The sequence below is a fragment of the Heteronotia binoei genome, chromosome 15, assembly GCF_032191835.1.
Source record: "Heteronotia binoei isolate CCM8104 ecotype False Entrance Well chromosome 15, APGP_CSIRO_Hbin_v1, whole genome shotgun sequence".
Taxonomy (NCBI): domain Eukaryota; kingdom Metazoa; phylum Chordata; class Lepidosauria; order Squamata; family Gekkonidae; genus Heteronotia; species Heteronotia binoei.
This window is the reverse complement of record NC_083237.1, coordinates 48,890,595-48,914,762: the sequence shown is the minus strand read 5'-3', so window position 1 is coordinate 48,914,762 and position 24,168 is coordinate 48,890,595. Positions and strand designations below refer to the sequence as shown.

Below are 24,168 nucleotides of genomic sequence, written 5' to 3'. Positions count from 1 at the left end.
TGGAGGATGTCAGTCGAGGAGCCTTCAAGTCAGAGGAAGAAGAGCTACTCCACTTTTTTCTACCTTAAGAATGCTTAAAGTGGCTTTCAATTGCCTTTCCCTTCCTCTACCCACACCAGGAATCTTGTGAGGCCAGTGGGGCTGAGAGTCAAAGGTCACCCAGCAGGCTTCCTGTGGAGGAGGAGTGGGGAATCAAACTCGGTCCTCCAGATTAGCATCCGATGCTCTTCACCACTACACCACACTGGCTCTCACAGAAACAGTAGGCCACTTAATTTATTTGGGCTTGAGAACAAAATTTGCCAATCCGAGAGCCTGATCTGTCACAATAGAAAAAGGGTCCAAAAACCTATGGTTTAAATGTGTAAGTTTTTTTTTTTTTTTAAGAGAAACCTCCAGGCACTGAGCAGCACAGAGATAATTTCCAACAGAATATTCAATGTTGCATTTATTTTCAGCACTTCAAATAAACAGACTGACAGAAAGGTTCCACAAGCCTACATGCACGCAGGCACCAAGTGAATGTAACTTGATGGACTGCCTGTCGTTGAGAACACAAAAGCCAAGGCAGCTTCTAACATGTTGAACATCTGCCAAGATGTCCCACTTGCGTGACTGTTCGTTATATGTTTGTCCCTGGTTTACTCTGCAGCCAAAGAAGAAACTCATTTACCTGTACTTTTCTCTGATACAGCAATCCTATGAGTATCTACTCAGATGTCCTGTTTTATTCAAGAGCCTACTTCTGGGAAACTGTTCTTATAATGCAACCTATGTATGCCGCTAGCACACAATGACTGAGTATCTTGTATATTTCTGCATGTATACTGTGCTGCCTGGGAATTCCAGAGGCCAAGAGACTCAGTGACTTATAATTCTCAAAAAAGTACTGGAACCTAATGATTTGTGGAGGAATTTTGATACAGGCAGATGGCATCTGCGGAATGCTTTTGGTGGGGAGAGGGAGAAGAGAAGGGAATCTTGGGCAAGCTAGAAAATGGTGAATAAACTTCTTAGGATTTTTCAACATACCTACTGCCTTATCATACAGTGGGCAGGAGCCAAGGGACAAAGTGCAGAGTTCTCAACGGCACAACAGCCCCCTCTTCCCTTGTGGCACCTAGAGCAGTTTCATAAGGGATGATTTCCAACACAGCCACGTGTAATGCATCTACACTGTAATGCATGATAAATACAGGTCTGTGTATTTGCATCATGGAAGCACGAACAGGAAGATGTGACTGGCTCCTTATATAGTGCAGATATCCATCTGTTTGTCACGCATTATAGTGCTTACAGTTCCGACAGTGTGAGTGATGGCCATGTAAGAAATCAGTCTGGCCAAAATTTCAATGGGTCTCACACCTCTCATCCCTAGCTGCCCAATTTTCCCTTTGTAACAACCATATTCTGCCAAATAATTATTCAAAGAAACAGAAAGTGTCAGTTTAACCTGCTCTTGGAGCATTACAGGCTCAGCTTTACTACTGGCGTGTTGGAAATCCAACTCCCACCTCCATTAATGTAGGCACACATTACCTCTATTAAAAGCTGACAATTCCATTTCCCCTAAGGCACTGTGCAGAGAAATCCCAACCAGCCAGCCAGCCATCATCATCTCCCCCACACTCATACAGATCAGTTTCCTTGGGTGCGCAACAAGAAAGGGCGACAGACGCAGAGAGGCTTGGGCCCTTGTTCTCCTCAGAGGATTTCCGTCCCTTCCGAGGTGTCCAGGGGACAGCAGAAGGTAGGGAAATCTGGCGAGCAGGCAAGTAAGACCTACCTGGATGTTTTTTTCACAGTCTGTTTGCTGGTGAAGGGAGAGCTCACTTTCTAGCACAAATTTCTTCCCACACTTGTCGCAGATCTGCATGCGCCTGTGAGTGACGTTCATGTGCTTCTCCAGATACCAGCGTGTGTTAAACACCCTGGGGCACTTCTCACAGGTCAAAGTCTCCTTTTCTTCACACTTTGATTTCTGCACAGGTGCCTTGGGCTCCTTTGCAGCTTTCTTCTTATGCTTGGGGGGTTCAACGCTCTTTCTACGCCCCCGTGTAGTTCTGGAAGTAGGGGAAGTTGTGGCGGCTGCAGCAGATGCAGCTCTCCGCGTCCTCCTCTGTGCAACACTATCTTTCGCCTCTCTTTGCTCTTTCTTCTGCCTCTCATTCTCCTCATAATCATTACTGTCTTCAGTGGCCTCTTCCTCCCCACTGTCACCCTCCTCTTCCTCACTGCTGGTCTTAAGAACAGCAGTTTCTTTGGACTGGGAGGGGACCCCTTTCTCCCCTTTTGATACATTTAAGGTTTGGTTGTTAAGGTTTACCTCGACTATTATCTGCTCCCTTTTGTAAGTCACATCATCTTCCTCCTCTTGCAAGTCGTCAGAGTTCTCCCTGTCTTCTTTCACGGCTCGGGCCTCTCCTACTGCTCTGTCCTCCCTGAAATATGGCTCCTCCTCTCTTTCGTGGAGATGTGGCTTACTCGCTTTGGGGTCCACCAATACAGAATAAGGGCTCCCAGACTCCCTTTTGTACACCTTGGTGGACAAATCAAGTTCCTGACTGGCTTCGTGATAGAAAGGGGGTGGCACCTGATCCTGGTGGCTGTCCTCCTGCGCCATCCCTGCTACGTGTGAGGTGCAGTTTTTAGCCATCTGCTGGCAAGAGCTGGCTGCGTCATTCATGGGGGCTCCCGATTCATTGAGCACCTCGTATTCCAGAAAACCAAAGTAACTCCTCTGGAACAAGATGAAGCATCGGGAAAAACTAACACATGACTGCTTTGGGGGAGCAGAGCACCACGGCACGTGTAGGTCATGGAACTCTGGTTTTACAGCACGAAGACGTCGGCAGCAGTTCACAGGAAGAAAGCTGCCAACCAACAGCTGAACACTTTGTCTAGAAAAAGAAGAAGAAAATTAAGTCAGTGGCTTACAGAACAATTGAAGGAACTTATCCCTGAAATCACTTGTGGCTTAATCCAAGCACAGGGCAGGATTTGCTACACTGGTCGTTAGCCATTCTTATTCATAATAGCCCATTCATCCCACTGCATTGGGGGGGGGGGAAGAGGGGTGAAGAGCTTAATTCTAATGCTGGCAAATATTTCAGCTGTCCCTAGAGCAATGTAAAGGCCCTGAAATACATTCCTAGAGCTACTGCTCCACCTAATTCAAATGCGGCAAGCAAAAATACAAATAAGGCTGCCTTATAATGAATCAGGCTAATGGCCTACCTATTGTCTACTCTGACCAACAGCAGCTCTTTGGGCTTTCAGACAGAGGTCTTTCACATCTTCTACTACTTCACCCATTTAATAGAACAGGGGTCCTCACCCCCTGGACCAGTACTGGGCCACTGAGTGAGGCAGAGACCTTTGCCTACTCCTCATTTAAAGACCCCCATAGCGGGCAGGGATGGCTTGTGGGCGTGGGGGTAGCCTGGGGCAGCAAAACCCCCAATGCTCCCTCCGGTCCATGGAAAAACTGTCTTCCAGAAAACCGGTCCCTAGTGCCACAAAGGTCGGGGGCCACTGAACTAGAAGAGACTTGAGTACTGATCCAGGGACCTTCTGCATGCAAAAGATGTTCTCCTGCTGAGCCATGGTCCCAAATAGCCTATTTTAGGGTGCCATCTGCCCTGCCTTAGGCTGGCATCTCTCAAAAATATGCTGGCCCCACATTGTGCTGATGCCATTGTGAGGCCAATGTAACTCTTCTGTGGACTGAGAACAGGATAGCACTGGGGAGAAGCAGGACTTTGTTGGCAACCTAAACCTCTTTCGGCCTAGTCATTCTTTTGATATACTGTGCCAGCAAAGTGCATGTGTGTGTCCCCAGACTCCTGCCCCTCTCCAAGCTCTGGCAAAATCTGGATACCAAATAAGTCTGCAGGCAATCATAGCCCTCCTAAGCACAGTATAAATGACAACAGGATGCCCATAGCTCAGATGATAAGGGGTGCATCATGGGGGTCTAACTTTCTGGCCTACTGTTACACAAACATAGGAGGTGGGTTTTTGGTGATAGAAGTCCCACAGAAAGGGCACTTTGCAGATATAAGCAAGGAGAACAAATGTTATTAAGTGCACTGCTAACAGTATTCTGGTCAGATCCATTACAGGTGCGCCACCCTTCCACAGCTGTCTCCCCATGCACTCAATATGTATCAACTCTGTGCGTTCTTCAACCATTCTGCTTCCTTATAACAAAGGAGGAGGGTGGAGATAAACTGGCACTATGCTGTTGCACTATTAGAAGATGACGAAGACTACAGATTTATACCCCACCCTTCTCCCTGAATCAGAGACTCAGAGCGGCTTACAATCTCCTATATCTTCTCCCCCCACAACAGACACCCTGTGAAGTAGGTGAAGAAGAAGATATTGGATTTATATCCCGCCCTCCACTCCGAAGAGTCTCAGAGCGGCTCACAATCTCCTTTACCTTCCTCCCCCACAACAGACACCCTGTGAGGTGGGTGGGGCTGGAGAGGGCTCTCACAGCAGCTGCCCTTTCAAGGACAACCTCTGCCAGGGCTATGGCTGACCCAAGGCCATGCTAGCAGGTGCAAGTGGAGGAGTGGGGAATCAAACCCGGTTCTCCCAGATAAGAGTCCGCACACTTAACCACTACACCAAACTGGCTCTCCAGGTGGGGCTGAGAGGGCTCTCACAGCAGCTGCCCTTAAGGACAACTCCTGTGATAGCTATGGCTGACCCAAGGCCATTCCAGCAGCTTCAAGTGAAGGAGTGGGGAATCAAACCCGGTTCTCCCAGATAAGAGTCCGCACACTTAACCACTACACCAAGCTGGTTACCAATTCTAGTTTCTATTAGTAGAATACTATGCCAGTGGGGACTCATAGAGCACAACTACAGTCCCAGGTAGCTGCCAGCCACTCCATTCTACCCCATGCTATATTGCTAGACGAACACCACCAACCTCTATTGCCCAGATTAGAGGTGCACAAAGCAAACCAAGGAGATAGGGTAGACAGTCCCGATGCAACTTCTACAAGGGATAGCTAAGTACTGACTCGATAGTTCCTTAATAGATTCATCCCACTATGCAGAACCCCCCCACCCCCGAGGTCGAAGGAGGAACTGCAGAATCTGCAAGAGTACCATGTGCAGCCCCTTTGCAGCACACTTGTTCTTTGCTGTTAATAGAAGACGTAAGAACAGCATTGCTGGGTCAGACCAGTGGTCCATCTAGCCCAGCATCCTGTCTCACACAGTGGCCAACCAGTTCCTCTGGAGGGCAAGGAAAAGGGCACAGAGGCTGAGGCCTTCCCGATGTGGCCTCCTGGCTCTTGGATTCAGAGGATCAGTGTCTCTGAATATGGAAGTTCCCCTCAGTCATCATGGCTGGTAGCCATTGATAGGACTTATTCTCCATGAATCTAATCCTCCTTTAAAACTTTCTATTCTTCTGGCCATCACAAAATTCTCCTGCAGCAAATTCCACATTTTAATCACTCTCTGTATTTCTCTCTGGGGGGCAGCAACCAACAGGAAAGAGGCTAATATAGGCTCTTTATAGTGCCAACCACCTGCTACCATCACCAGTGCCCACTGTACCCTGCTGTGGGGTTGCCAAATATGAGGCTGTATCATTTCACTTGGATTTTAGCTCTGTTTGTACCACTGATGTGCTGCTTGTGTTTCTAATCAGCTTCTCTAATACAAGTTTCCAAAGTAGCTACAAACACTGAAAAATGAATTCACAAAAAATAAAAACCAAAACCCAGTTACAGCCAGTGTACTGCTCATCCAACTACACCACACACAAAACATACCAAAAACAAATGCTCCAGAGGTGTTGCGTAAAGCATTGTCAGCTAGTGTTGAAACAGTCAGGCAAAAGCCCTTCTAAAAAAAAGGAAGGTCTGAATTTCCTAGATGCTTGACAGGTCTCAATTCCCTTGAAAGGCTCTCTCAATTGCACAGCAGAGCTACTGAGCCAAGCCTCTTTTCCTTCTGTTGGTTGAGGCTCAGCAAGTCAGTGAGGTGGATTAGGCTGAGTGTGTGTGTTTGTCTGTGTCCTTTACAAAGTTTATATCTCCCTGACCTGGCATTAACATTTTATTACACACACGACCCGGCCTGACAAGGTCAATATCTGGCCCTCATAGCAAATGAGTTTGACACCCCTGGTCTAAATGGATTACAGGTGATCAAAAATATATAGGCACATATTCAAGAATACAAATTATAGAAATGTTATGTAGTAGCACTATGTGGAAACAATGCAGCTCCTTCAATTTAGTGAATCTGATCTGCACGGTAGAATAAATTTCTGCAGGTGACTTCCTGTAGCAAGCACAGAAAGCCTTCTGTCTGTGGGAAAACAACTGCATCCAACAAACCAAGAACCTTCTCAGCAATAGCCTTTATATAATGGAACAGCCTCTGGGAACCTGGCCAAGCTTCTATGTTTCCCTTTGCCATTACGACATTTTTGTATACCAAAGCTTTTAACCTTAGTATTTGGTTTCCTTCTTGGCTTATTGTCATTTATACTACTTATATGGCTTTATTTGTTAGCTGTGATTTTTTTTAATTGCAAGTGTTAACAGTTGGTTTGTGGGCAGCCTTGAACAGCTTTTTGGAAAGGTGGCAAAGGAAATGAAATGCCAGGATACAAAGAACTGGACTTGCATAGTGGGTTTCAAACTTTTTCCTTTGACCAGCTGACATTTTATTATACAATGATTTTAAAGTTTCCTTCAGCTCCAAAAGCAGCTTGACATTTATTAGGGAGGGATGGTTCACAAATATGCCCAAAGCCTTGTTGAAAGCACAGGACTAATTGCACAGATTAACAACTTTCTGCAGGCATCCAAAGATATCTCAAAGTCTGTGCACTAGGGAGAGTGTCACTAGACACACAGCATATTTGGAAATGTCCCACTGAATTCAATGACACTTTCCGAGAAAACATACACTGGATCCTACCACGTTTCTGTTCAGGACTGTGACCCTACAGAAAAAAACTTTAAAAATTAATATTTATCATGGTACAAGCGTCTGTGGCCTAGAGTCTGCTTCATTCTATGTAGGAAAGGTGTCTCGCCTCAGCGGGCAAATATAAATGGATATAGAGTGAGATTCAAACAATCAACTTTCCATTCCCAAAGACTAGCTATGTAAGTCTGTTGCAAAGAAATTACACAGTAGTCCAATAGCATCTTAAAGACTAACACAGTTTATTTTAGTGTACACTTTTGCCTCTGAAGAAGCAAGCGCTGACTCACAGAAGCTTATGCTGAAATATATTTTGTTGGTCTTTAAGGTGCTATTGGACTCCTCTATAGTTTTTTAAAATCCCTTTCTTTACTGTTTTTGGAGGTGTTTATAAAGTAACGTAAGATCCATAAAGTATGCTATACTTCAAAAGGTGTTAATTGAAGAAAATAAACCTAACATGGATCTTCCAAATCTAATACTCTACCCATTATGCTGCACCAGGTATGTCACCAACACATTAGACATAAACAAGGCTTAAAATGCAACTAGGGATCACTCCAAACCAGAGTTCCTACTTCTCTCTTTTTAAAAAAATAAAAATAAAAAAATATTTTATTGAATTTAATCCAATACAAAGGGAGCATAGGGAAAATAAATAATAAAAATATAAATCTAACACACTACCACAGGAGGTGGCGGTGGCTACAAGCATAGACAGCTTCAAGAGGGGATTGGATAAACATATGGAGCAGAGGTCCGTCAGTGGCTATTAACCACAGCGTATTGTTGGAACTCTCTGTCTGAAGCAGTGATGCTCTGTATTCTTGGTGCTGGGGGGGGGGGGCACAGTGGGAGGGCTTCTAGTGTCCTGTCAGACATATGTTTCACCTCTACAGATTTTGATGGAAATTAAGGAAGACCACCGATAGCAAATAGTAATTTCCCCATAATATATGAAAAGGTCCTAGGAAGCATGTGGTGTGCATGCCAAGAAGGGTTTTGTGCAGTTTTAAAATCCTTCACCCTACAATGCCAACAGATTTAGCCCAATTAAAATGACTGTCTAAATTGTTCAGGCAACTTCTGTATATAACCTATTTCATTAAAACCAAAAGGGATAGATGGAACACTATGTCTGAGGCAGTGTTGCTCTGGATTCTTGGTGCATGGGAGGCAACAGTGGGAGGGCTTCTGGAGTTCTGACCCCACTAATGGACCTCTTGATGGCACTTGGGTTTTAGCCACTGTGTGACAGAGTGTTGGACTGGATGGGCCATTGGCCTGATCCAACATGGCTTTTCTTATGTTCTGAGAGAGCAATAATAATAATAATAATAATTATTATTTCGTAGATTTATAGGCCACCCTTTCCCATAGTGGGTTCAAGGCAGCTTCCTGAAGCTGAAAGAGATGGGAGAGGGGATTCTCTTTCCAATGCACTGTGTAATACATTAAGTAAATTGATTTGAATCAAATTTTCCACTTTGCAAAGAATATATTTCTTGAATAAGCATGTATACTTGGCCAACTAATTCCTATAACACTTAAAACACAGTCATCTGCAATACTAGGTATTGAACTAACTAAGAGCACAACCCAAAATCTTTGATCATGCAGATCACATACACTGCAGATCATCATACATTCTAATAGTCAACTGTGGCCCGATCTACGGATACCTAGATCCATAGATCGGGACCACACAGAAAACTTCCTGAAAACAGAAATCATTGAAAATTACAGTGGGTAATTTAAATCTCCTTTAAAAATAAAACTGTTATCCATCCATCAGCAGACAATGCACCTGCCTGTTTTGGTGGGCCAACAGCATGGGTAGCAGGAGTGGCCGGGAGCCATGGTTGGCTGGCAGCAGCAAAGAAAGGGGAAAAAGCTAAGAGGGTAGAAAGATTTCCACACCAGTATTGCAGGTCCCCACTTGTATATTCTGACAGGGAAGTGTGGTCCCATTTGTGGAGCAAGGCTATTCATACAGAAGGAAGATTAAAAAAAAAAATCAAACAAACTTGGAGGACCCCCACCCCACCCCTTCCAACTCTATGATGCTATGATTCTAACTTTGCTCTTTAAAAAAATCTAAAAGCCAGAAAACAATGGAAGGGGGGGCAATAAATGCTGCAAAACAGAGGAGCATTATCTGACCATATGTAGATGCCTCTCTAGTAAACAAGTGAGCAGGGAGGCACTGTAGGCAAGTGGCAGCAGCATTTCAGGTGGGGAGGTGGATTGCCCAATGGCCAGCTGCTTAGAGGTCTGGGAAGGATGGGAGGGCAGTGCACGAGGGAGGTAAAAAGGTCCCAGTTGCTGCAGAGAGGGAATGGGAAGAAAAACTGTCCCCTAAGAGAGAAGCCATTGTTGTTGCTGTTCTGGACTTGAGCCTGCCCCCCAAGTCTAATACAATTTCTGGCTTCACCCCTGTGGTTGTTAGTCCCTGACATCACTATGGCATCCTTGCTGCCAGCCCCCACCACCATCGCCGTACACTTAATACCACTCCCAGCATTGCTGCCATACCCCCAAAGTCTGGCCCTACACATACTCTGCCACAGCTCTACGCTTACTACTGGCCTCTTCTGTCACCACCACTGCCCTTGGTATGTCTCCTAGTATTACCATCGCAGCCCCAGGCCTGGCTCTTCACTCTTTGGTCTGGCTGTGGCCAGCAATAAAGCCAGGAGGCTGGGCTCATTCTTCAAGAGGATGGGGAGAGGGGAGAGCACCAAGGATGGGAATGGGTAGGAGGACACTTTGGGCAACACCTAGAACAGAGGTGGCCAAATTGTGGCCCGGGAGCCACATGTGGCTCTTTCACACATATTGTGTGGCTCTTTTTTTTTCTTAAACAGTTTTACTGATAACATATGGTAATAATTTCTATTAATAACTTCTTTTCATCTATCCCATATGCTTCTTTCTAATCACCCCTCCCCCCTGTTACTTGACCCCCGCCAGTGTTATTTACTCAAAATACTAACATTAAAAGGTACCCTTAATTCCTAAGAACTAAAATTAATATTCTTCTTTCTTCTAAAGTTTAATCATTATCAAAAATTGTCCAATGTCCTTTTACTTTCCACTCCCTTTTAAAATCTTCTAAATCATAGTCTCTTAAAGTTCTTGTTAATTTGTCCATCTCACTCCATGTCATAACTTTTACAATCCAATCCCATTTTTCTGGTATTTTTTCTTGCTTCCATAACTGCGCATATAGTGTCCTAGCAGCTGAAAGCAAGTACCAAATTATAGTTCTATCTTCTTTTGGAAATTTTTCCATTTGTAACCCCAACAGAAAAGTCTCTGCAGCTTTCTTGAATTCATATCCCAAGATCCTAGAAATTTCTTGTGTGGCTCTCGAAGCCCCCACCCACCCCTTCAGCGGGCTTAGAGAAGGTATTTCTCATTTTAACTCACTTCTCCAAGTCAAGCCAGCCAGCAACTTAGAGAATGCATTTAAAATTAAATTTGCTTTCTTTCCACCTCTTCTTCCCCCCTTATCTTCCTTCCTGCTCTCAAACATCTGACATTTAGTCTATGTGGCTCTTACATCAAGCAAGTTTGGCCATCCCTGACCTAGAGCTTTCTTCCCAGTACATTACACTCCCCAGAAACTGGTATCAAAGTCCTTGTACAAAGAGAAATAAAAGTGGAAATACAAATCTGACAAAAGTGTGAGCAGCTATTGTAGTCTTTTCCTTAACATTTCTGTTTGTGCAACAGCTCTAGTACAAGTGGAAATTTGGCACTGGATCCAACCCCATATGTTTGATCCTGTACTGATCAACTGTTCCTAGTGAGATGTAGAAGGACATCTTGTTTCTTCCTAGATCCAGGAGCAAGATCACGATAATACAATGCATACCACTTGCAATTTATACACTTCTGAAGTCAGCTTTTTTTTCTTATTTTTTAATGCAGTGCTTCACAAAATCAGTTTTGTTAGGATTCAGTTTTAAGAGATTTACAAAATGTGAAATGTTTTATGTAAATCCCTTTTTAAAACAATTCCTTTAAAATCCAATATCCAAACCAAACAAATCCAGTTTTTTTAAAAATCATCATGTTTAATTGATCCTGGTGAATGCATATGTGAATACATATAGGTGAGCATACAAGTGTGCATGGAAATGTGACAATGTGGAAGATACAGGTGTACATGCAAGATGGAGTAATCAGGCTGGGGGAATAATAAGACCCCCCCCCCATTCTAATCACCACCACTGTGACAGTTATCTCCCAAAGCATAAATTCACCAGAAGTATCACCGAGCTACTATATGCCAGCTACATTTAAATTACACAAATGAATCTTGTTGGTTCAGGATTATGTAGCACCAAAAAACTTTGGAAAGCATACTCCATCCTCAAATAATTTAACAAAACAAGAATGGAGCACCTTAACTGGAACTCATGAAGAACAGCACAGGAAAAGGATGCAACAGAGAAACAGATCTAGCACAATTCATTATAACATGTATGCGGACCCTTCTGCTACTTCTGTAAGTCAGGCTCACAGGATGCAATACAATTCAACTAAAATGCACAAAACTTGTGTGCTTATAATTGTAGGCCAGATGCAGTCACTGCTTGTACATGAACTTATACTGCATACAAGATGAGCTCACACAATTTCATACTAGAGACTACAAACATTAATGTAATTAGTCAAGGCAGACCAAATATATAAATAGTCAAGAATGAGCAAATGCAGAAGATGTCAAATAGAACAGTCATAGACCAATGTATGTCACTATTCAGCTAGCGAACATAAGCTACTGCTGGCCCTGGAATAGTGAATACACTTTTTGGGTTACATTCTAAATAAAACTTTGTTGGTCTTAAAGGTGCCACTTGACTCCTACTTTGTTCTACAGCTTTTGGGGTAATGGGTCATTATCTCTCCCCCCACCCCCGCAAACCTCACACTGAACCTTCACTAAACCTGTGAAGATGCAGAAAAAATGGGGAAAAGATCAGGGGGCATCCCCTTTTTCTGCTGAGGACCCTCTCTCCACCACCATTTTGCCAGCTAAAAATTAGACATTTTGGAGAGCTCTGAAAAACACTCTGATGAAATAACTTTCTTTACTGGAATGAATCAAATGCTTTTTAGGCGAAGTGTTACTCAAAATGTGCAGTATGAAGATTTGCATGTAAAAATACACAGCATTATATAATGATCTTACATATGCTACAGAAGTATGCAATGCATTTTCAAAGATATGTTCATTATTTAAATGTAACTAATTTTGTCCAAAATATGCTGTAAGATAATACACTATTAAAGAATGCTGTGTTTTCACTGTTATAAACTTTAACTCAGTATGCAGATGTGAGATCATTTCTGTCCAAATCATATGCTTTTGTTTTGTTCAGTACAAAAATTGTTTTCCATTCTGTTGTCATACATCATAGCTGACAAAAATCTAAAGTACAGGCATTGAAGTAGCAGAGAGTGCAGCAGTCTACAGTGATATCCCTCAAGCACTGGATATTGAGTTTTGCTTGAAAAAACAAGGAATTTATATTTAATTCCATAAATATGCCAAAGATAACAATATAGTATGTTAAGTTAAAACACACATTTTATTATGTCAAATTAGTAAAATCAGGACTGGTTTGATTAGAAAGGGTTGCCAATATTTCATCCCCACCCCCAATACCATTCAGCAGGTCTCATCACATTGCTTCAAGTCTCCTATTGCTTCAAACTTTCTGGAAATTTTACATCTTTACCCACGCAGCAAAACCTTCAACCCCAAGGTGACATCCCCTCCCTGCTCCCTCTCATAAACCACTGGTGTCTCGTATAATGCGTGGACTTCAATAGAAACTTAGTTGAAGAACAATGCTGCAACAGATTAAAGAGAAACACTATCTCAAAGCACAATCACTACTGTCTCAATGCAGGTGCTGCCAAAGCACTCCCAGAAGTGAAAGCCACACTGGTTCTGTCCCAAACAATTGCAGCCATGCACACAATACTATTCCTTATCCTAACAGTAACTTCAAGTGATATACATAAGCATACTGAATAATGATAAAAGGCATACAACCTTCCAGCATTTCTCTCCTACCCTTCAACACCCCATCCACAGCACACACTCCAGATCATGAAGCAACACAACAGAAAGTAGCATTGAATCCCATCCCAAGCTAAATTCCTAAGGATGTAGGAGTGGAATGCATCTCTTCAATGCAATTTCATTTTGTCCTACAATGAATGCAGCTGGAGAATGATCAGTGTGGCACTCTGTGACAAAACAATCATCTGTAGAAGGTAATCCAACTGCTACAAGCTCATCCTCAAAGAGCCAACGAACCCTTCAAAACTTCCTATGTTTGTTCTTTGCCCATTGTAGTGAATATTCATCTTTTCCCACAAACTTGATATAAACCCTGTCCATCCTAAACTCCTCTATCTGCGTATAATCACAAAATGCAGCAGGAGGAAGATTTAGTACATCCTAGCTAAAGTCCAGAAACTAACACCATTTTATTCTTTTTTGCTAAACCTGAAGTGCATCTTTCTGCTCTCTCATGCACATCTAATGCAAACACTGCAACTTAGCACAAAAGCTTACTCCCATGCACTTTCTTTTGGGGGAGGGGTTATTTTTATATTTTTATGTGCATGTGTGTGCACCTTGAAGTCACGATGAACTCTGGTGACTGATCCCTATTGGGGGCCTGGAGGATATTCACAGAGGTGGCTGAATAAACCTGCCTCTGCCATCCTGACTGCTGGTATTCCAAGAAGGTCTCTCATCCAAGTACTTGCCAGAGTCGGCCCTGCTTAGCTTCTGAAATCAGGCTTGTCTTGGCTATCCAGGTCAGTGCAACACACCTATGTACTTTCTGTGTCTCTATCATTTTGTAAAATGTACTAAACAAAATTATCCAAGAAGACTTGCTTGTAGAAGCAAAGCTCTGGAGAAATGGTTCGGCTCAGAAGATGACTTTTATTAGGGATAAAGTTTTTCCTATGACCTTAAACACATATGTTGTCCTCACACACACGTCACCCCAATCTCAGCCTATCTACATTTTTTGTCTTGCTTGGAATAATTTCTGTTAAGATTCAAATGTTATCATATTATCTGTTTAACGGTTTGATTGAGAAGTTTTTTTTATCATAATTACCATCAGCCTTGGGTCACAGACTATAAATGAAGGCAATAATACTGTCACTTCATACAGCAATATTAGAACTCACACAATTCTTCCTTGGCAAGAGAAACACTACACCTGCAAACAGGGTCATAAACACATTCTTCAGTTGCTTGCGTATTCCTGTCAGCACAACTCATCTGTAGTGTGCACTTCCACCATTTCATGAAAAATTATATGCCGCTACCACAATATTATCATTGTGCTGTTCCACATATTTCACAGTGTTGCAAACCCATTCTATATATACCTGATAGATCAGGACAAGAGTAAAGCATTTAGTTCTACTTCTGAGGAATTACTGTTTGTATGCATACCTGTGCCTCCTACACCTGTTAGCATCACCCTTCCCATCTAATCTTGTCATCAGCTACCTCCATTGGCAAGTTAGCAACAGACTGGATGCTATCAATTCCTCCTATGCACATACCACAACTTGTCTATGCACAGCCTCCCCTGCCACCTATTTTAATCAGCACAACATTGCCTACAAAACACACAATAAATCACATTCCTCAATATGGCTTTTAAAATGAATCTTCTCACTCCTCATCCCAAGGGAATTACAACCATTTCAAACCCCATTCACTGTGTAAACAGAAAGAACTGTTTTCCTAGTTGCATATACTTTTCCCAGGGGCAGACTCCACTACAAGCTCCATTCAGCAATCAATGATACCCTAGTGACCATCTCACCTTGCGAAATCTCTTCGCCCCCTCTCCTTCATGTTATCCTGGTATATATTCGGTCTAGATAACACTGTACAAGATGACTATTATTGTCCTTCACGCTTTCCCCTCCACCCAGGAGAAGTTATCCCTTCTCCCCAAAATCAAGAATTATCTTGTTCTCCACTGGAAGTTCCCAAAGTTTCCCCATAAAACAGATGCAGATTGGACAGAAATAGTGTTGCTTCATCTGCCTCATGAGAGAAATATACTAAATTTTGTTGAGTATTCAATCTATACTCACTAGAGCAGCATTTTCAAGCTAATTGTGTATGAAACAAATGTATCACTTTTCCTAAGAAAGCCAGGATATAAAAACTTGGAATGGATTTTGTTCTTAACTCTCATTACAGACATGGTGCAAAGCCATTTTTATTAAGCCTATAAGGTATTATCAAATGACAGGTTCCAGTCATGATCCACAGAGCTGAACACATATTTAAGTACCTGCAGCACATTTTGCAGACCTAGACAACCACTGATTTAGAACATAAAATTTTTGCAAATATTAATATAATAATTCCAGTCATATCAGTGAAATTACTTGGAATGGAGAGGGACACTGAACACACTATCTACTCTTCTACCACTGGAAATATAGTAAAATTTTCTAATGTATTTTCCTTATGCATCTGAAGTATACCATCCTTTAGTGTGCAATTGTTCTGTTTGATATATTCTAATATTCTATATTAGGCAAGGATGCAAGGCACTTATAATGTTCTGTTCTAAAGATTACATAAATTAAACTATGGGATACCTCAACCCCCAAAATCACTAATGGGACCCTCCTGTGACCAACCTTTCTTTTCCCTCAAAGGACAGACCAAGACCCTTCTCTCCACTTCCAGTTCCTCACTTCCAGCCCCAAGGTCCCAGATCCACACATATACACACTCCCCGCAATTGCAGCCCTTCCAACACTTGAGCCTCCTCCCTTCACAGCCGGATCTACAAACCTCTGCATCAACTTGAGCTTCTCCCTCTTCCCCCAACTCCACAGTATTTTGAAAGAAAGATGGGAAGAACGACGCCCCCCCCCCCCGCAGCTTTCCTGTGCACGATGCCCTCTGACCTAAAAACCTTTCCTAACTTTATCCCCAGCGCATGAAGCCGATCAGCAGCCGTCTAGAGACGGTGGAGAAGGAGACACTTTGTGGATGCTCAGAGGCACGCTTCCCTATTGTTCCTGGGTGCTCCGGGGAAGAGCCTAGGTATCAAATGCAACAAATCAAGAGATTTCGAGAGAGAGAGAGAGAGCCACTCTCCCGCCCCCACCCCCGCCGCTTCTCTCGAACACTCACCCAGGCCAGGACCCTCCAGTGCCGCCGTTCCTACTCCACCGTCGCTGCTGCTGCTTCCACCGCCGCCTCCTCCTTCACCGCCGCCGCCTCCTCCTTCGCCCCCACCGCGGTCCATGCCTGGGGAGGGGAGGGGGGAAGGCGGAGGGCTGCCAGGGCCCCTCCTTCCTTCCTGCCCTCCCCTCACGCGAGCCTCCCCCCCTCCTCAGCCGCCCTCGCAACCAGGCCTAGGCCCTTCCAGATGCCTCTCTCGCAGCGGAGCCCTCGCTCGCCCTCCCTGGCGCGCGCGCGCCCTCCTCCCGGCCGCCGCCGCCGCCGCCGCAGCGCTACGTGGCCGCCGCCGCAGCCAACCCAGTCAGAGGCAGTCAGTCAATCAGCCTCGCGACGGCACCTCCTTCCTTCCTCCCTTCCTTCCTTTCCCTCTCTCCTCCTCCCATCGCTTTTCCTTGAAGCGTCGCTTCGTTGGCTCGTCGCGGGGAAGGCTGCAGGTGCGCTTGCGCCAAGGCGGGGAACGGGAGGAGGGAAACTCACGCGAGAGTGGCGCGCGGCTTTCTCCCGGCTTCCTTTCTCCCCCATTCGTCTCCCCTTTCTCGTCTCTCGGCGGCGGCACGGAAGTCCGTCTGCTGCGCGCGCAATAGGCGCGAGACAACCGTTCCCTCCCCCCCCCCCCCGCCGCTTCTCTTTTAACGTGCACGAAACATAATACACATATATGCATGAAGCTGCCTTATACTGAATCAGACCCTGGGTCCATCAAAGTCAGTATTGTCTACTCAAACTGGCAGCGGCTCTCCAGGGTCTCATGCTGAGGTTTTTCACGCCTATTTGCCTGGACCCTTTTTAGTTGGAGTTGGGAATTGAACCTGGCACCTTCTGCTTACCAAGCAGGTGTTCTAGCACCAAGCCCTCCTCTGCGCAGGCCTACTGCCGTGTGTGTGTGTGTGTGTGTGTATGTGGTTTGGTTGCCATTCTTTTATCCGAATGCTCGCGTGAGGAGTATGATTGATGGGCTACTGAGAGGGAAGGTGGAGAAAGTTTAACATCCCCCTGCTGTTACTTCGTTCTCAGCCTCAGGTGAGATGGAAGAAAAGGAGGGTTTTGTTTTTTGGTTATTCTTTTCCCCTTTAACCTGGGTGAGATCTCGGAAACTAGGTGTGGTAGCCTTGGTCAGTATTTGGATGAGAGATTACCAAGGAATACCAGGGTCGTGACTCAGAGGCAGGCAATGGCAAAATACCTCTGAGCGTCTCTTACCTGGTCATAGATCCAGAGGAGTTAGCTGTGCTGCAAAATAGTAAACAGTTACCTGAGTTTGATCCCGGGTTCAGGTAGCCGGCTCAAGGTTGACTCAGCCTTCCATACTTTTGGGGTCGGTAAAATGAGTCCCCACATTGCTGAGGGGAAATTGTGGATGACTGGGAAAGGCAGTGGCAAACCACCCCGTAAAAAAGTCTGCCGTAAAAACATTGTGATGCGACATCACCCCAGAGTTGGAAACAACTGGTGCTTGCACAGGGGACTACCGTTCCCTTTTTTTAAAGCACCTTTTAAGATTAACACATTTTATTGTAGCATAAGCTTTCGAGAAACACAGCTCTCTTCATCAGATGCATCACTAAAATTATCTATAATAAAATTATGCTACAATAAAATTTGTTAGTCTTAAAGGTGCTACTGGACTCTTTACTATTTCTCTCACCTGGATAGCCCTCCAGGGTCACCATAAATCGGCTGCAATTTAACGGGACTTTCCATCACCATTGCCATCTTCCTTGTTAATTGGAATTTTAAATTATCTATGAACCTATTGAAGAACAATTTTATAAATTAGTGCAAGAAGTGGGGGAGCTAGTAAATTTCATATTCAAGTTTGTGGCTAGCACTTGATTTTGCATTACCTCAGTTGTTGAAAAATAGATTTGTCAATTTATAGACTAATAGGATTTTATGCAAACTTGGGTGTTCCTGATGAAGTGTGCTAATATAGTCCAGGAGAGTTTATAGTGGAATGAAATCTTAGGCACAATGCTGGTGTCTCATTTTGCTGCAAAGACTCAGCTACCCTTTGGGATTTTTAAAGAAAAACATGACAAACGTTTTATATAATGTTGTGATTGTCATATAGTTTTATTTACATTTGTGTTAGTTTATTTGTACTTCATCCTCTGTTCATTAAGACTAGTTAGCAGAAATTTATAGGAAGGTTTTAATATTGGATAAAAACTTGTTTGGGAATGGACAAAAGTTGTTAAATTCTATGCGCAAGTGGATAAAGGGAAAAGGAAAGGTCCCCTGTAAAAGCACCAGTCGTTATCGACTCTGGGGTGGTGTTGCTTTCACAATGTTTTCACGGCAGACTTTTTACAGGGTGGTTTGCCATTGCCTTCCCCAGTCAGCTACACTTCCCCCCAAGCAAGCTGGGTACTCATTTTACCGACCTCGGAAGGATGGAAGGCTGAGTCAACCTCGAGCCGGCTACCTGAACCAGCTTCCGCTGGAATCGAACTCAGGTCGTGGGCACAAAGGTATTAATTGTATACTTGGAAAATGTGAGAAATGTGGTATCAAAGGAGTAATATACCTTAATAAATTCACACAGGGAATTACCTAAATTTATAATGCTTAGTAAGCACAGGACCTACCTTATTTCACAATGTAACAACTTTACATAATTTATATAATTCTGAGTTTTAACTTTACATTTTGTGTAATGTGCTTATTCTGCTAGAGCAGGGAGGGCCAAACTGTGGCTTGGGAGCCACGTGGGGCTCTTTCAGACATATTACGTGGCTCTCGAAGCCCCCACTGCCCTGTTGTCTGGCTTGGAGAAGGCATTTCTCTCTTTAAATTACTTTGTCAAGCCAGTCGGCAGCTTGGAGAATGCATTTAAAGTAGCTTTCTTTCCACCTCTCCCATCTGTTTGCCTGCCTGCTTCCCTCCCTCCCTTAGAGCCCCTTGGTGCAGAGTGTTAAAGCTGCAGTACTGCAGTCCTAAGCTCTGCTCACGACCTGAGTTCGATCCCAGTGAAAGCTGGTTCAGGTAGCCGGCTCGAGGTTGACTCAGCCGTCCATCCTTCCAAGGTCAGTAAAATGAGTACCCAGCTTGCTGGAGGGAAAGCATAGATGACTGGGGAAGGCAATGGCAAACCACCCCATAAAAAGTCTGCTGTGAAAACGTTGTGAAAGCAATGTCACCTGAGAGTCGGAAATGACTGGTGCTTGCACAGGGGACCTTTCCTTTTCCTCCCTCCCTTGCAGCTCTCAAACTTCTGCTGCTTATTCTGTCTGGCTCTTACGTTAAGCAAGTTTGGCCACCCCTGTAACTGGAGCCATTTACTATTGTCAAGCAGTTCTGATGGGTTTTTACTCTTTCCCAGTTGCTGGCTATGCACAGCTTAACTGCCATAAGACTCACATCAGATCTCTCTAATCTATTCAGTCCATCTCATAATGAAACAGGATTATCTTGGCATACAATAATATTAACAAATTAGTCACACTGTTAAGGTGCTAACATTTGGATAAATGCCAGCTCTTTGGAATAGAAACATGAAGCAACAGGTTGCAATTAGAAAGAGCAGCAGTGGTTGGGTACTAAATATTTAAATTATTGGAGTTAGCAGTCAAGTCAGATAGAATACAAAAATGGGAAAATGTTGTGGGAATATGTTCTTCAGTAACATTTTCTTTTTTCATTGTACATCTGGATTTCTTTTTTCTTTTTGGTTTTCATAATTATTTGCTTACCTCATCGTTTTGTCAGGAGGGATTTTTCATGGGAGGCTTGAAATGTCAAGGACTGTTGATCAGCAATAAAACAAATCTGTTAAATGGGGGTATTGAACTACCTACAACCTTTTACTGATTGTTTTTAGCAATTATATACTACTTTAAGTGCACTTCTGTGCATCAGGAAATATCCCAGGTATGGATGGCAGTGGCTGATTATTCCAGCAGTGGGTGAAGTTGTTAAAATGGTTTAAAAGCACTCATAGATGTAGACTCTGTGATTCCAGTAGCAAATCCAGGTCCAAATGTATCCTCAAACTCAAGGGTCTTCATCCTTTTTGAGCCTGTGGGCATACTGGGAATTCTGACAAAATGTGATAGATGCAGCCACAAATTGGCTGCCACAAAATGGTTGCTGCAGGAGGCGGAGTCCATCATAAAATGGCTTCTGCAGCTTCAGCCACAAATTGAGATTTGTTTATTTCTTATTCAGATTTATATTTTGCATTCCCTGCAAGTGGGTTCAGTCAGGAGCAGGACAGATCATAACATAAAAATAACATGTAAAGTCAACATAAATAGCAATCAACTTCAATGAAAACAATATAAAATCCTTAGAAACACAGGGTTTCCAACTGGACTCGATTGGTCTCCAACTTCCTAAACTGGGCCACATACAATAAGGCCATGCAAGGCTTTCAGGTTAGTACCAAAACCTTGAAATGGATCCAGTACTCAATTGGTAGTCAGTGCAGTCAGCAGAGTGCTAGTTGAATGTGATTCCGCAAAGGCAATGCCATCAGCAGGCATGCCACCACATTCTGCACCATCTGGAGTTTCCGGATCAGTTGCAAGGGCAAGCCTGTATATAGAGAGTTACAGTAGTCAGGTCTGGAAGTGACTATTGCATGGATCACTGTAGCCAAGTCCTGAGGGGAGAGGTAAGGTACCAGTTGTTTAACCTGCTGAAGACGATAAAAGGCCGATTTGGCCACTGCAGTGACCTGGGCCTCCATGGAGACTGAGGCATTCAGGACCACTCCCAGCTCCTTACATTGTTGTTTGATAGCTGAGGCCAATGCAATGTCTTACAAAATCTGCACAACCAGTTATATTTCCAGTAACAAATCAGAAGTGTTGCTGGACAAAAGCCCCACCTCCTCCCACCCCCTTTGTAAAAACACTTGAATCCAGGAAAGGTGTCAGTGGGTGCCATGGTACCCATGGACATCACATTGAAGACTCCCACTCAAACTCTGATCCTTCAAGAAGAGTGAAACCACTTCTAGAAAAAAGCTTTTCTCTGGCTGTCCGCAGAACCTCACCATCGTCAAATTAATCTTGTCTGGATTGAGCCTCAGTTTAGTCTCTCTCATCCTGCCCAGTACAACATATAAACTCTGATTCAGACCTCAGTTGGATTAGATGAAAAGAAGAAACAAGTCATCAGTTTATTGATGCTACCAAGCAATGGCAGTCTTCTAGCTGACCCAGGAAGGGGGAATTTTGCCCCCCTAATTCACTTCGCTTGTTGGCTCTGGTTTTCAAGAAGAGCAGCTGTCAAAAACACAGTTGCAAGCAACCATCCTCTCTAACTTTTGCCTCTCCTTGTCTCTACTCACATTTCTCCCACTGTCAGCACAGGGGACTTGAAGTATTAGGAAGCTGGAATACAAGAAAAGCCCTTCTAGATCAAACCACAACACCTGACTTCCGACAGTGGCTTCCAAGAAGCTTCCAAGAAGCATAACAATCTTGATTTGGGCTGTTGCTCTTACCTGCTGTCATAAAGTCTGATTAAAAAGCCCCACTGCGCTTCATTTTGACATTCATGTTTATTTGGTGTACTTTATGTATGCCGCGTCAAATTTCTTGGAACTGTAAAGTAACAATTATGGCATTTTATCCTTTAAAACTGCAGAGTTATTGTTTGACCAGGAAACTTTATTTTGGTGTTAGTATTTTAGCTATTTGATTTATGCTCTCTTAAGTATCCAAAACAGTGTTATCGTAATCGGAGTTACACCTCACGGTGTGATTACTTAATATGGTGCTGTAGATTAATGGAATCAGGGTTTATTATATCTTGCAATGTAATTTAGGAAGCTGAGTGGGAAGTCCCTTCAGTGAGCCTTTTTCAGATGCTAAAAGGGGAGCACAACTGTTGCTTACACTGATGCCGGTCACTGTTTGCCACGCCCAGTGCCAGCTCTGCCGCTAGGCAACTGCCTAGGGCACCAGCCTTCTGGGGGCGCTGAATTGGGTGCCCCCCACGTGACTCAGTGACATTATCCGTGCAGTGGGGGGGGGGGACACAAGAAGTTAGCCTTGCATAGGGTGTCAGACGGTCTAGGGCCGGCCCTGGCCACGCCCATGGCTCATTTCAGAACTGGGCTGTAAGAATCGGACCATAATAGCATTTAAATCAGCTGGATTTACTTCAAGGCTTCTGCTTTTCGCTTTGATCCACGTTCCTGACTGTGTTGTTAGCTGATTTCAGAAGAGATTAGCAATATATCATCAAATAACAAGGCATGTTTACTGAGAGCAAAGCTGTTAATCCTGCATTACTTATTCTAAAGCAGTGGGCCGGTTTTGAACGTATTGGCAAAGGGGGATCGTGGCATTATCTAAGAAGAGAAAATAGGTGCTGAGTGTCATGTGGTGCAAGGAAAATGGAGAATTTTGTATTTTTCCACAGAATTGGAAGGAAAAATCTTATTTGTATGTGACAGGTAAGGGGCTTGCCCAGAAGCCGCCCTGGATAGGATGTTCTGAAAGTGCTGCTCAACCTCCCAGATCCATCCTTCAGCATATCATTCAAATACGATCCTTTACATATGCTCTATTGTAAAAGTCTGTGGCACATTCTGAAGAGTGAGTAGCACTTGGCCAATTCTCACTTCCAGAAAAAGCTGCTCCAATATTTTTGCTTGAGATTTGATACAGTGCAAGACAAAGAAGCTTGTTCAACATGATAGTGAAATGGGTCCTCCATGTTCAAGCGCAGTGTGCCTTTCAATATTCAGTCCCTTGGGGGGCAAAAAGAGAAAAACTGTGGGCCAGTGGTATGTCTTCTAGGAACAGCTGATTGGCCATGATGGGGGGAAAGGATGGAGGACTTGATGAATCAGGGCTCTCTTATGACAATAAGCCCCTTCACAACTTTTTGCAGAATACTTTTTAAAAATCCTATCTTTTGAATTCTCAGTAACACACATAGGGTACTTTCACACACACTAAATACACTTTCAAGGCACGTTGCAACTGGATTTAACTGGGAAATGGCAAAATCCACTTGGAAACAGTCAATGAAGTGTATTGAAACTGTCTTATCCCCAACCCCATGAAGATTTTTAGTCACCACCAACCAGGGATTTTTATGGCAGAATAAGGATTTTAATATGGGTCTCCCTTTGCCTCGTCTAACCCTCTAACCATCACCCGGGCTCTATGCTTAAACAGTCAGGTATTGTTCCTGTAAGCCAAAATACTGTCACAGACGAATTCAAAGCTTTCCATAGGCAATTCCTGCTGTGTTCTTGTTCTCACACGTCCAGTTTGGTTGTTTGCAGTTTTTTCCCCTTCTTCCTTTGATCTCCCTTTTGACATGAAAGGGCATGTCACCTGGGCAGAGAAAGTACATAACAAACCCACACCTTTCCTTGGACTGCAGCTGTTTGCCAACACCTTGCCTCAGAGCTGCAGATTTTATCTGCTCTGCGATTTCTTTTTTAGGCTCTGGAGGCTGCTGATAGCTAATCCGCCCTGCCACCCTTTCACAGCGATGCACCCTAGTCTTAGAATATTTCTCATGGCACCTTTCTCTCCAGGTATCTTGGCCATCTTCCCAACAGATATTCTTCCATATCCTCCCTGCGGTTTCACTTGACAAAGAGTTTCGACCTTAAATTCTTGGGCTTAACTGCTGCAGAGAATTGTCTACTCTCCTGTTCTAGGTACAGTTGTGGTGAGGGTTGACAGTTTTCTAACCAACAATTTAGAAACTCTGGGATGTTGTTAAGGATGTGGTTTGGAAAAAGGACTCTTTCCTTCTTCTAATGCAGGGGAGACCAAACTTGCTTAACATAAGAGCCACACAGAATAAATGTCAGATGATTGTGAGCTGGAAGGAAAAAAGGAAAGGAAAAAAGAAAGATGATAGATAAATGATAGATGGGGGAGGGAGAGATGAAAATAAAGCAACTTTAAATGCATTCTCCAAGCTGCCAGCTGGCTTGGCTTCGAGAAGAG

The 24,168-nt window shown here is 43.8% G+C and overlaps 1 protein-coding gene across 1 annotated transcript in view; it reads right to left on the bottom strand.

Moving 5' to 3' along the window:
* ZNF652 (zinc finger protein 652) overlaps nucleotides 1-16,238 on the bottom strand; it is a 32,308-nt gene extending 16,070 nt beyond the window's left edge. The window contains exons 1-2 of the mRNA XM_060256791.1: nucleotides 16,190-16,238; nucleotides 1,787-2,900 (exon numbers count right to left, since the gene is read on the bottom strand). Of these exons, the coding sequence (XP_060112774.1) occupies nucleotides 1,787-2,686 (900 nt within the window). The 5' untranslated portion in view covers nucleotides 2,687-2,900; nucleotides 16,190-16,238. The remainder of the gene's footprint in view (nucleotides 1-1,786; nucleotides 2,901-16,189) is intronic.
* Nucleotides 16,239-24,168: the final 7,930 nt, after the last annotated feature.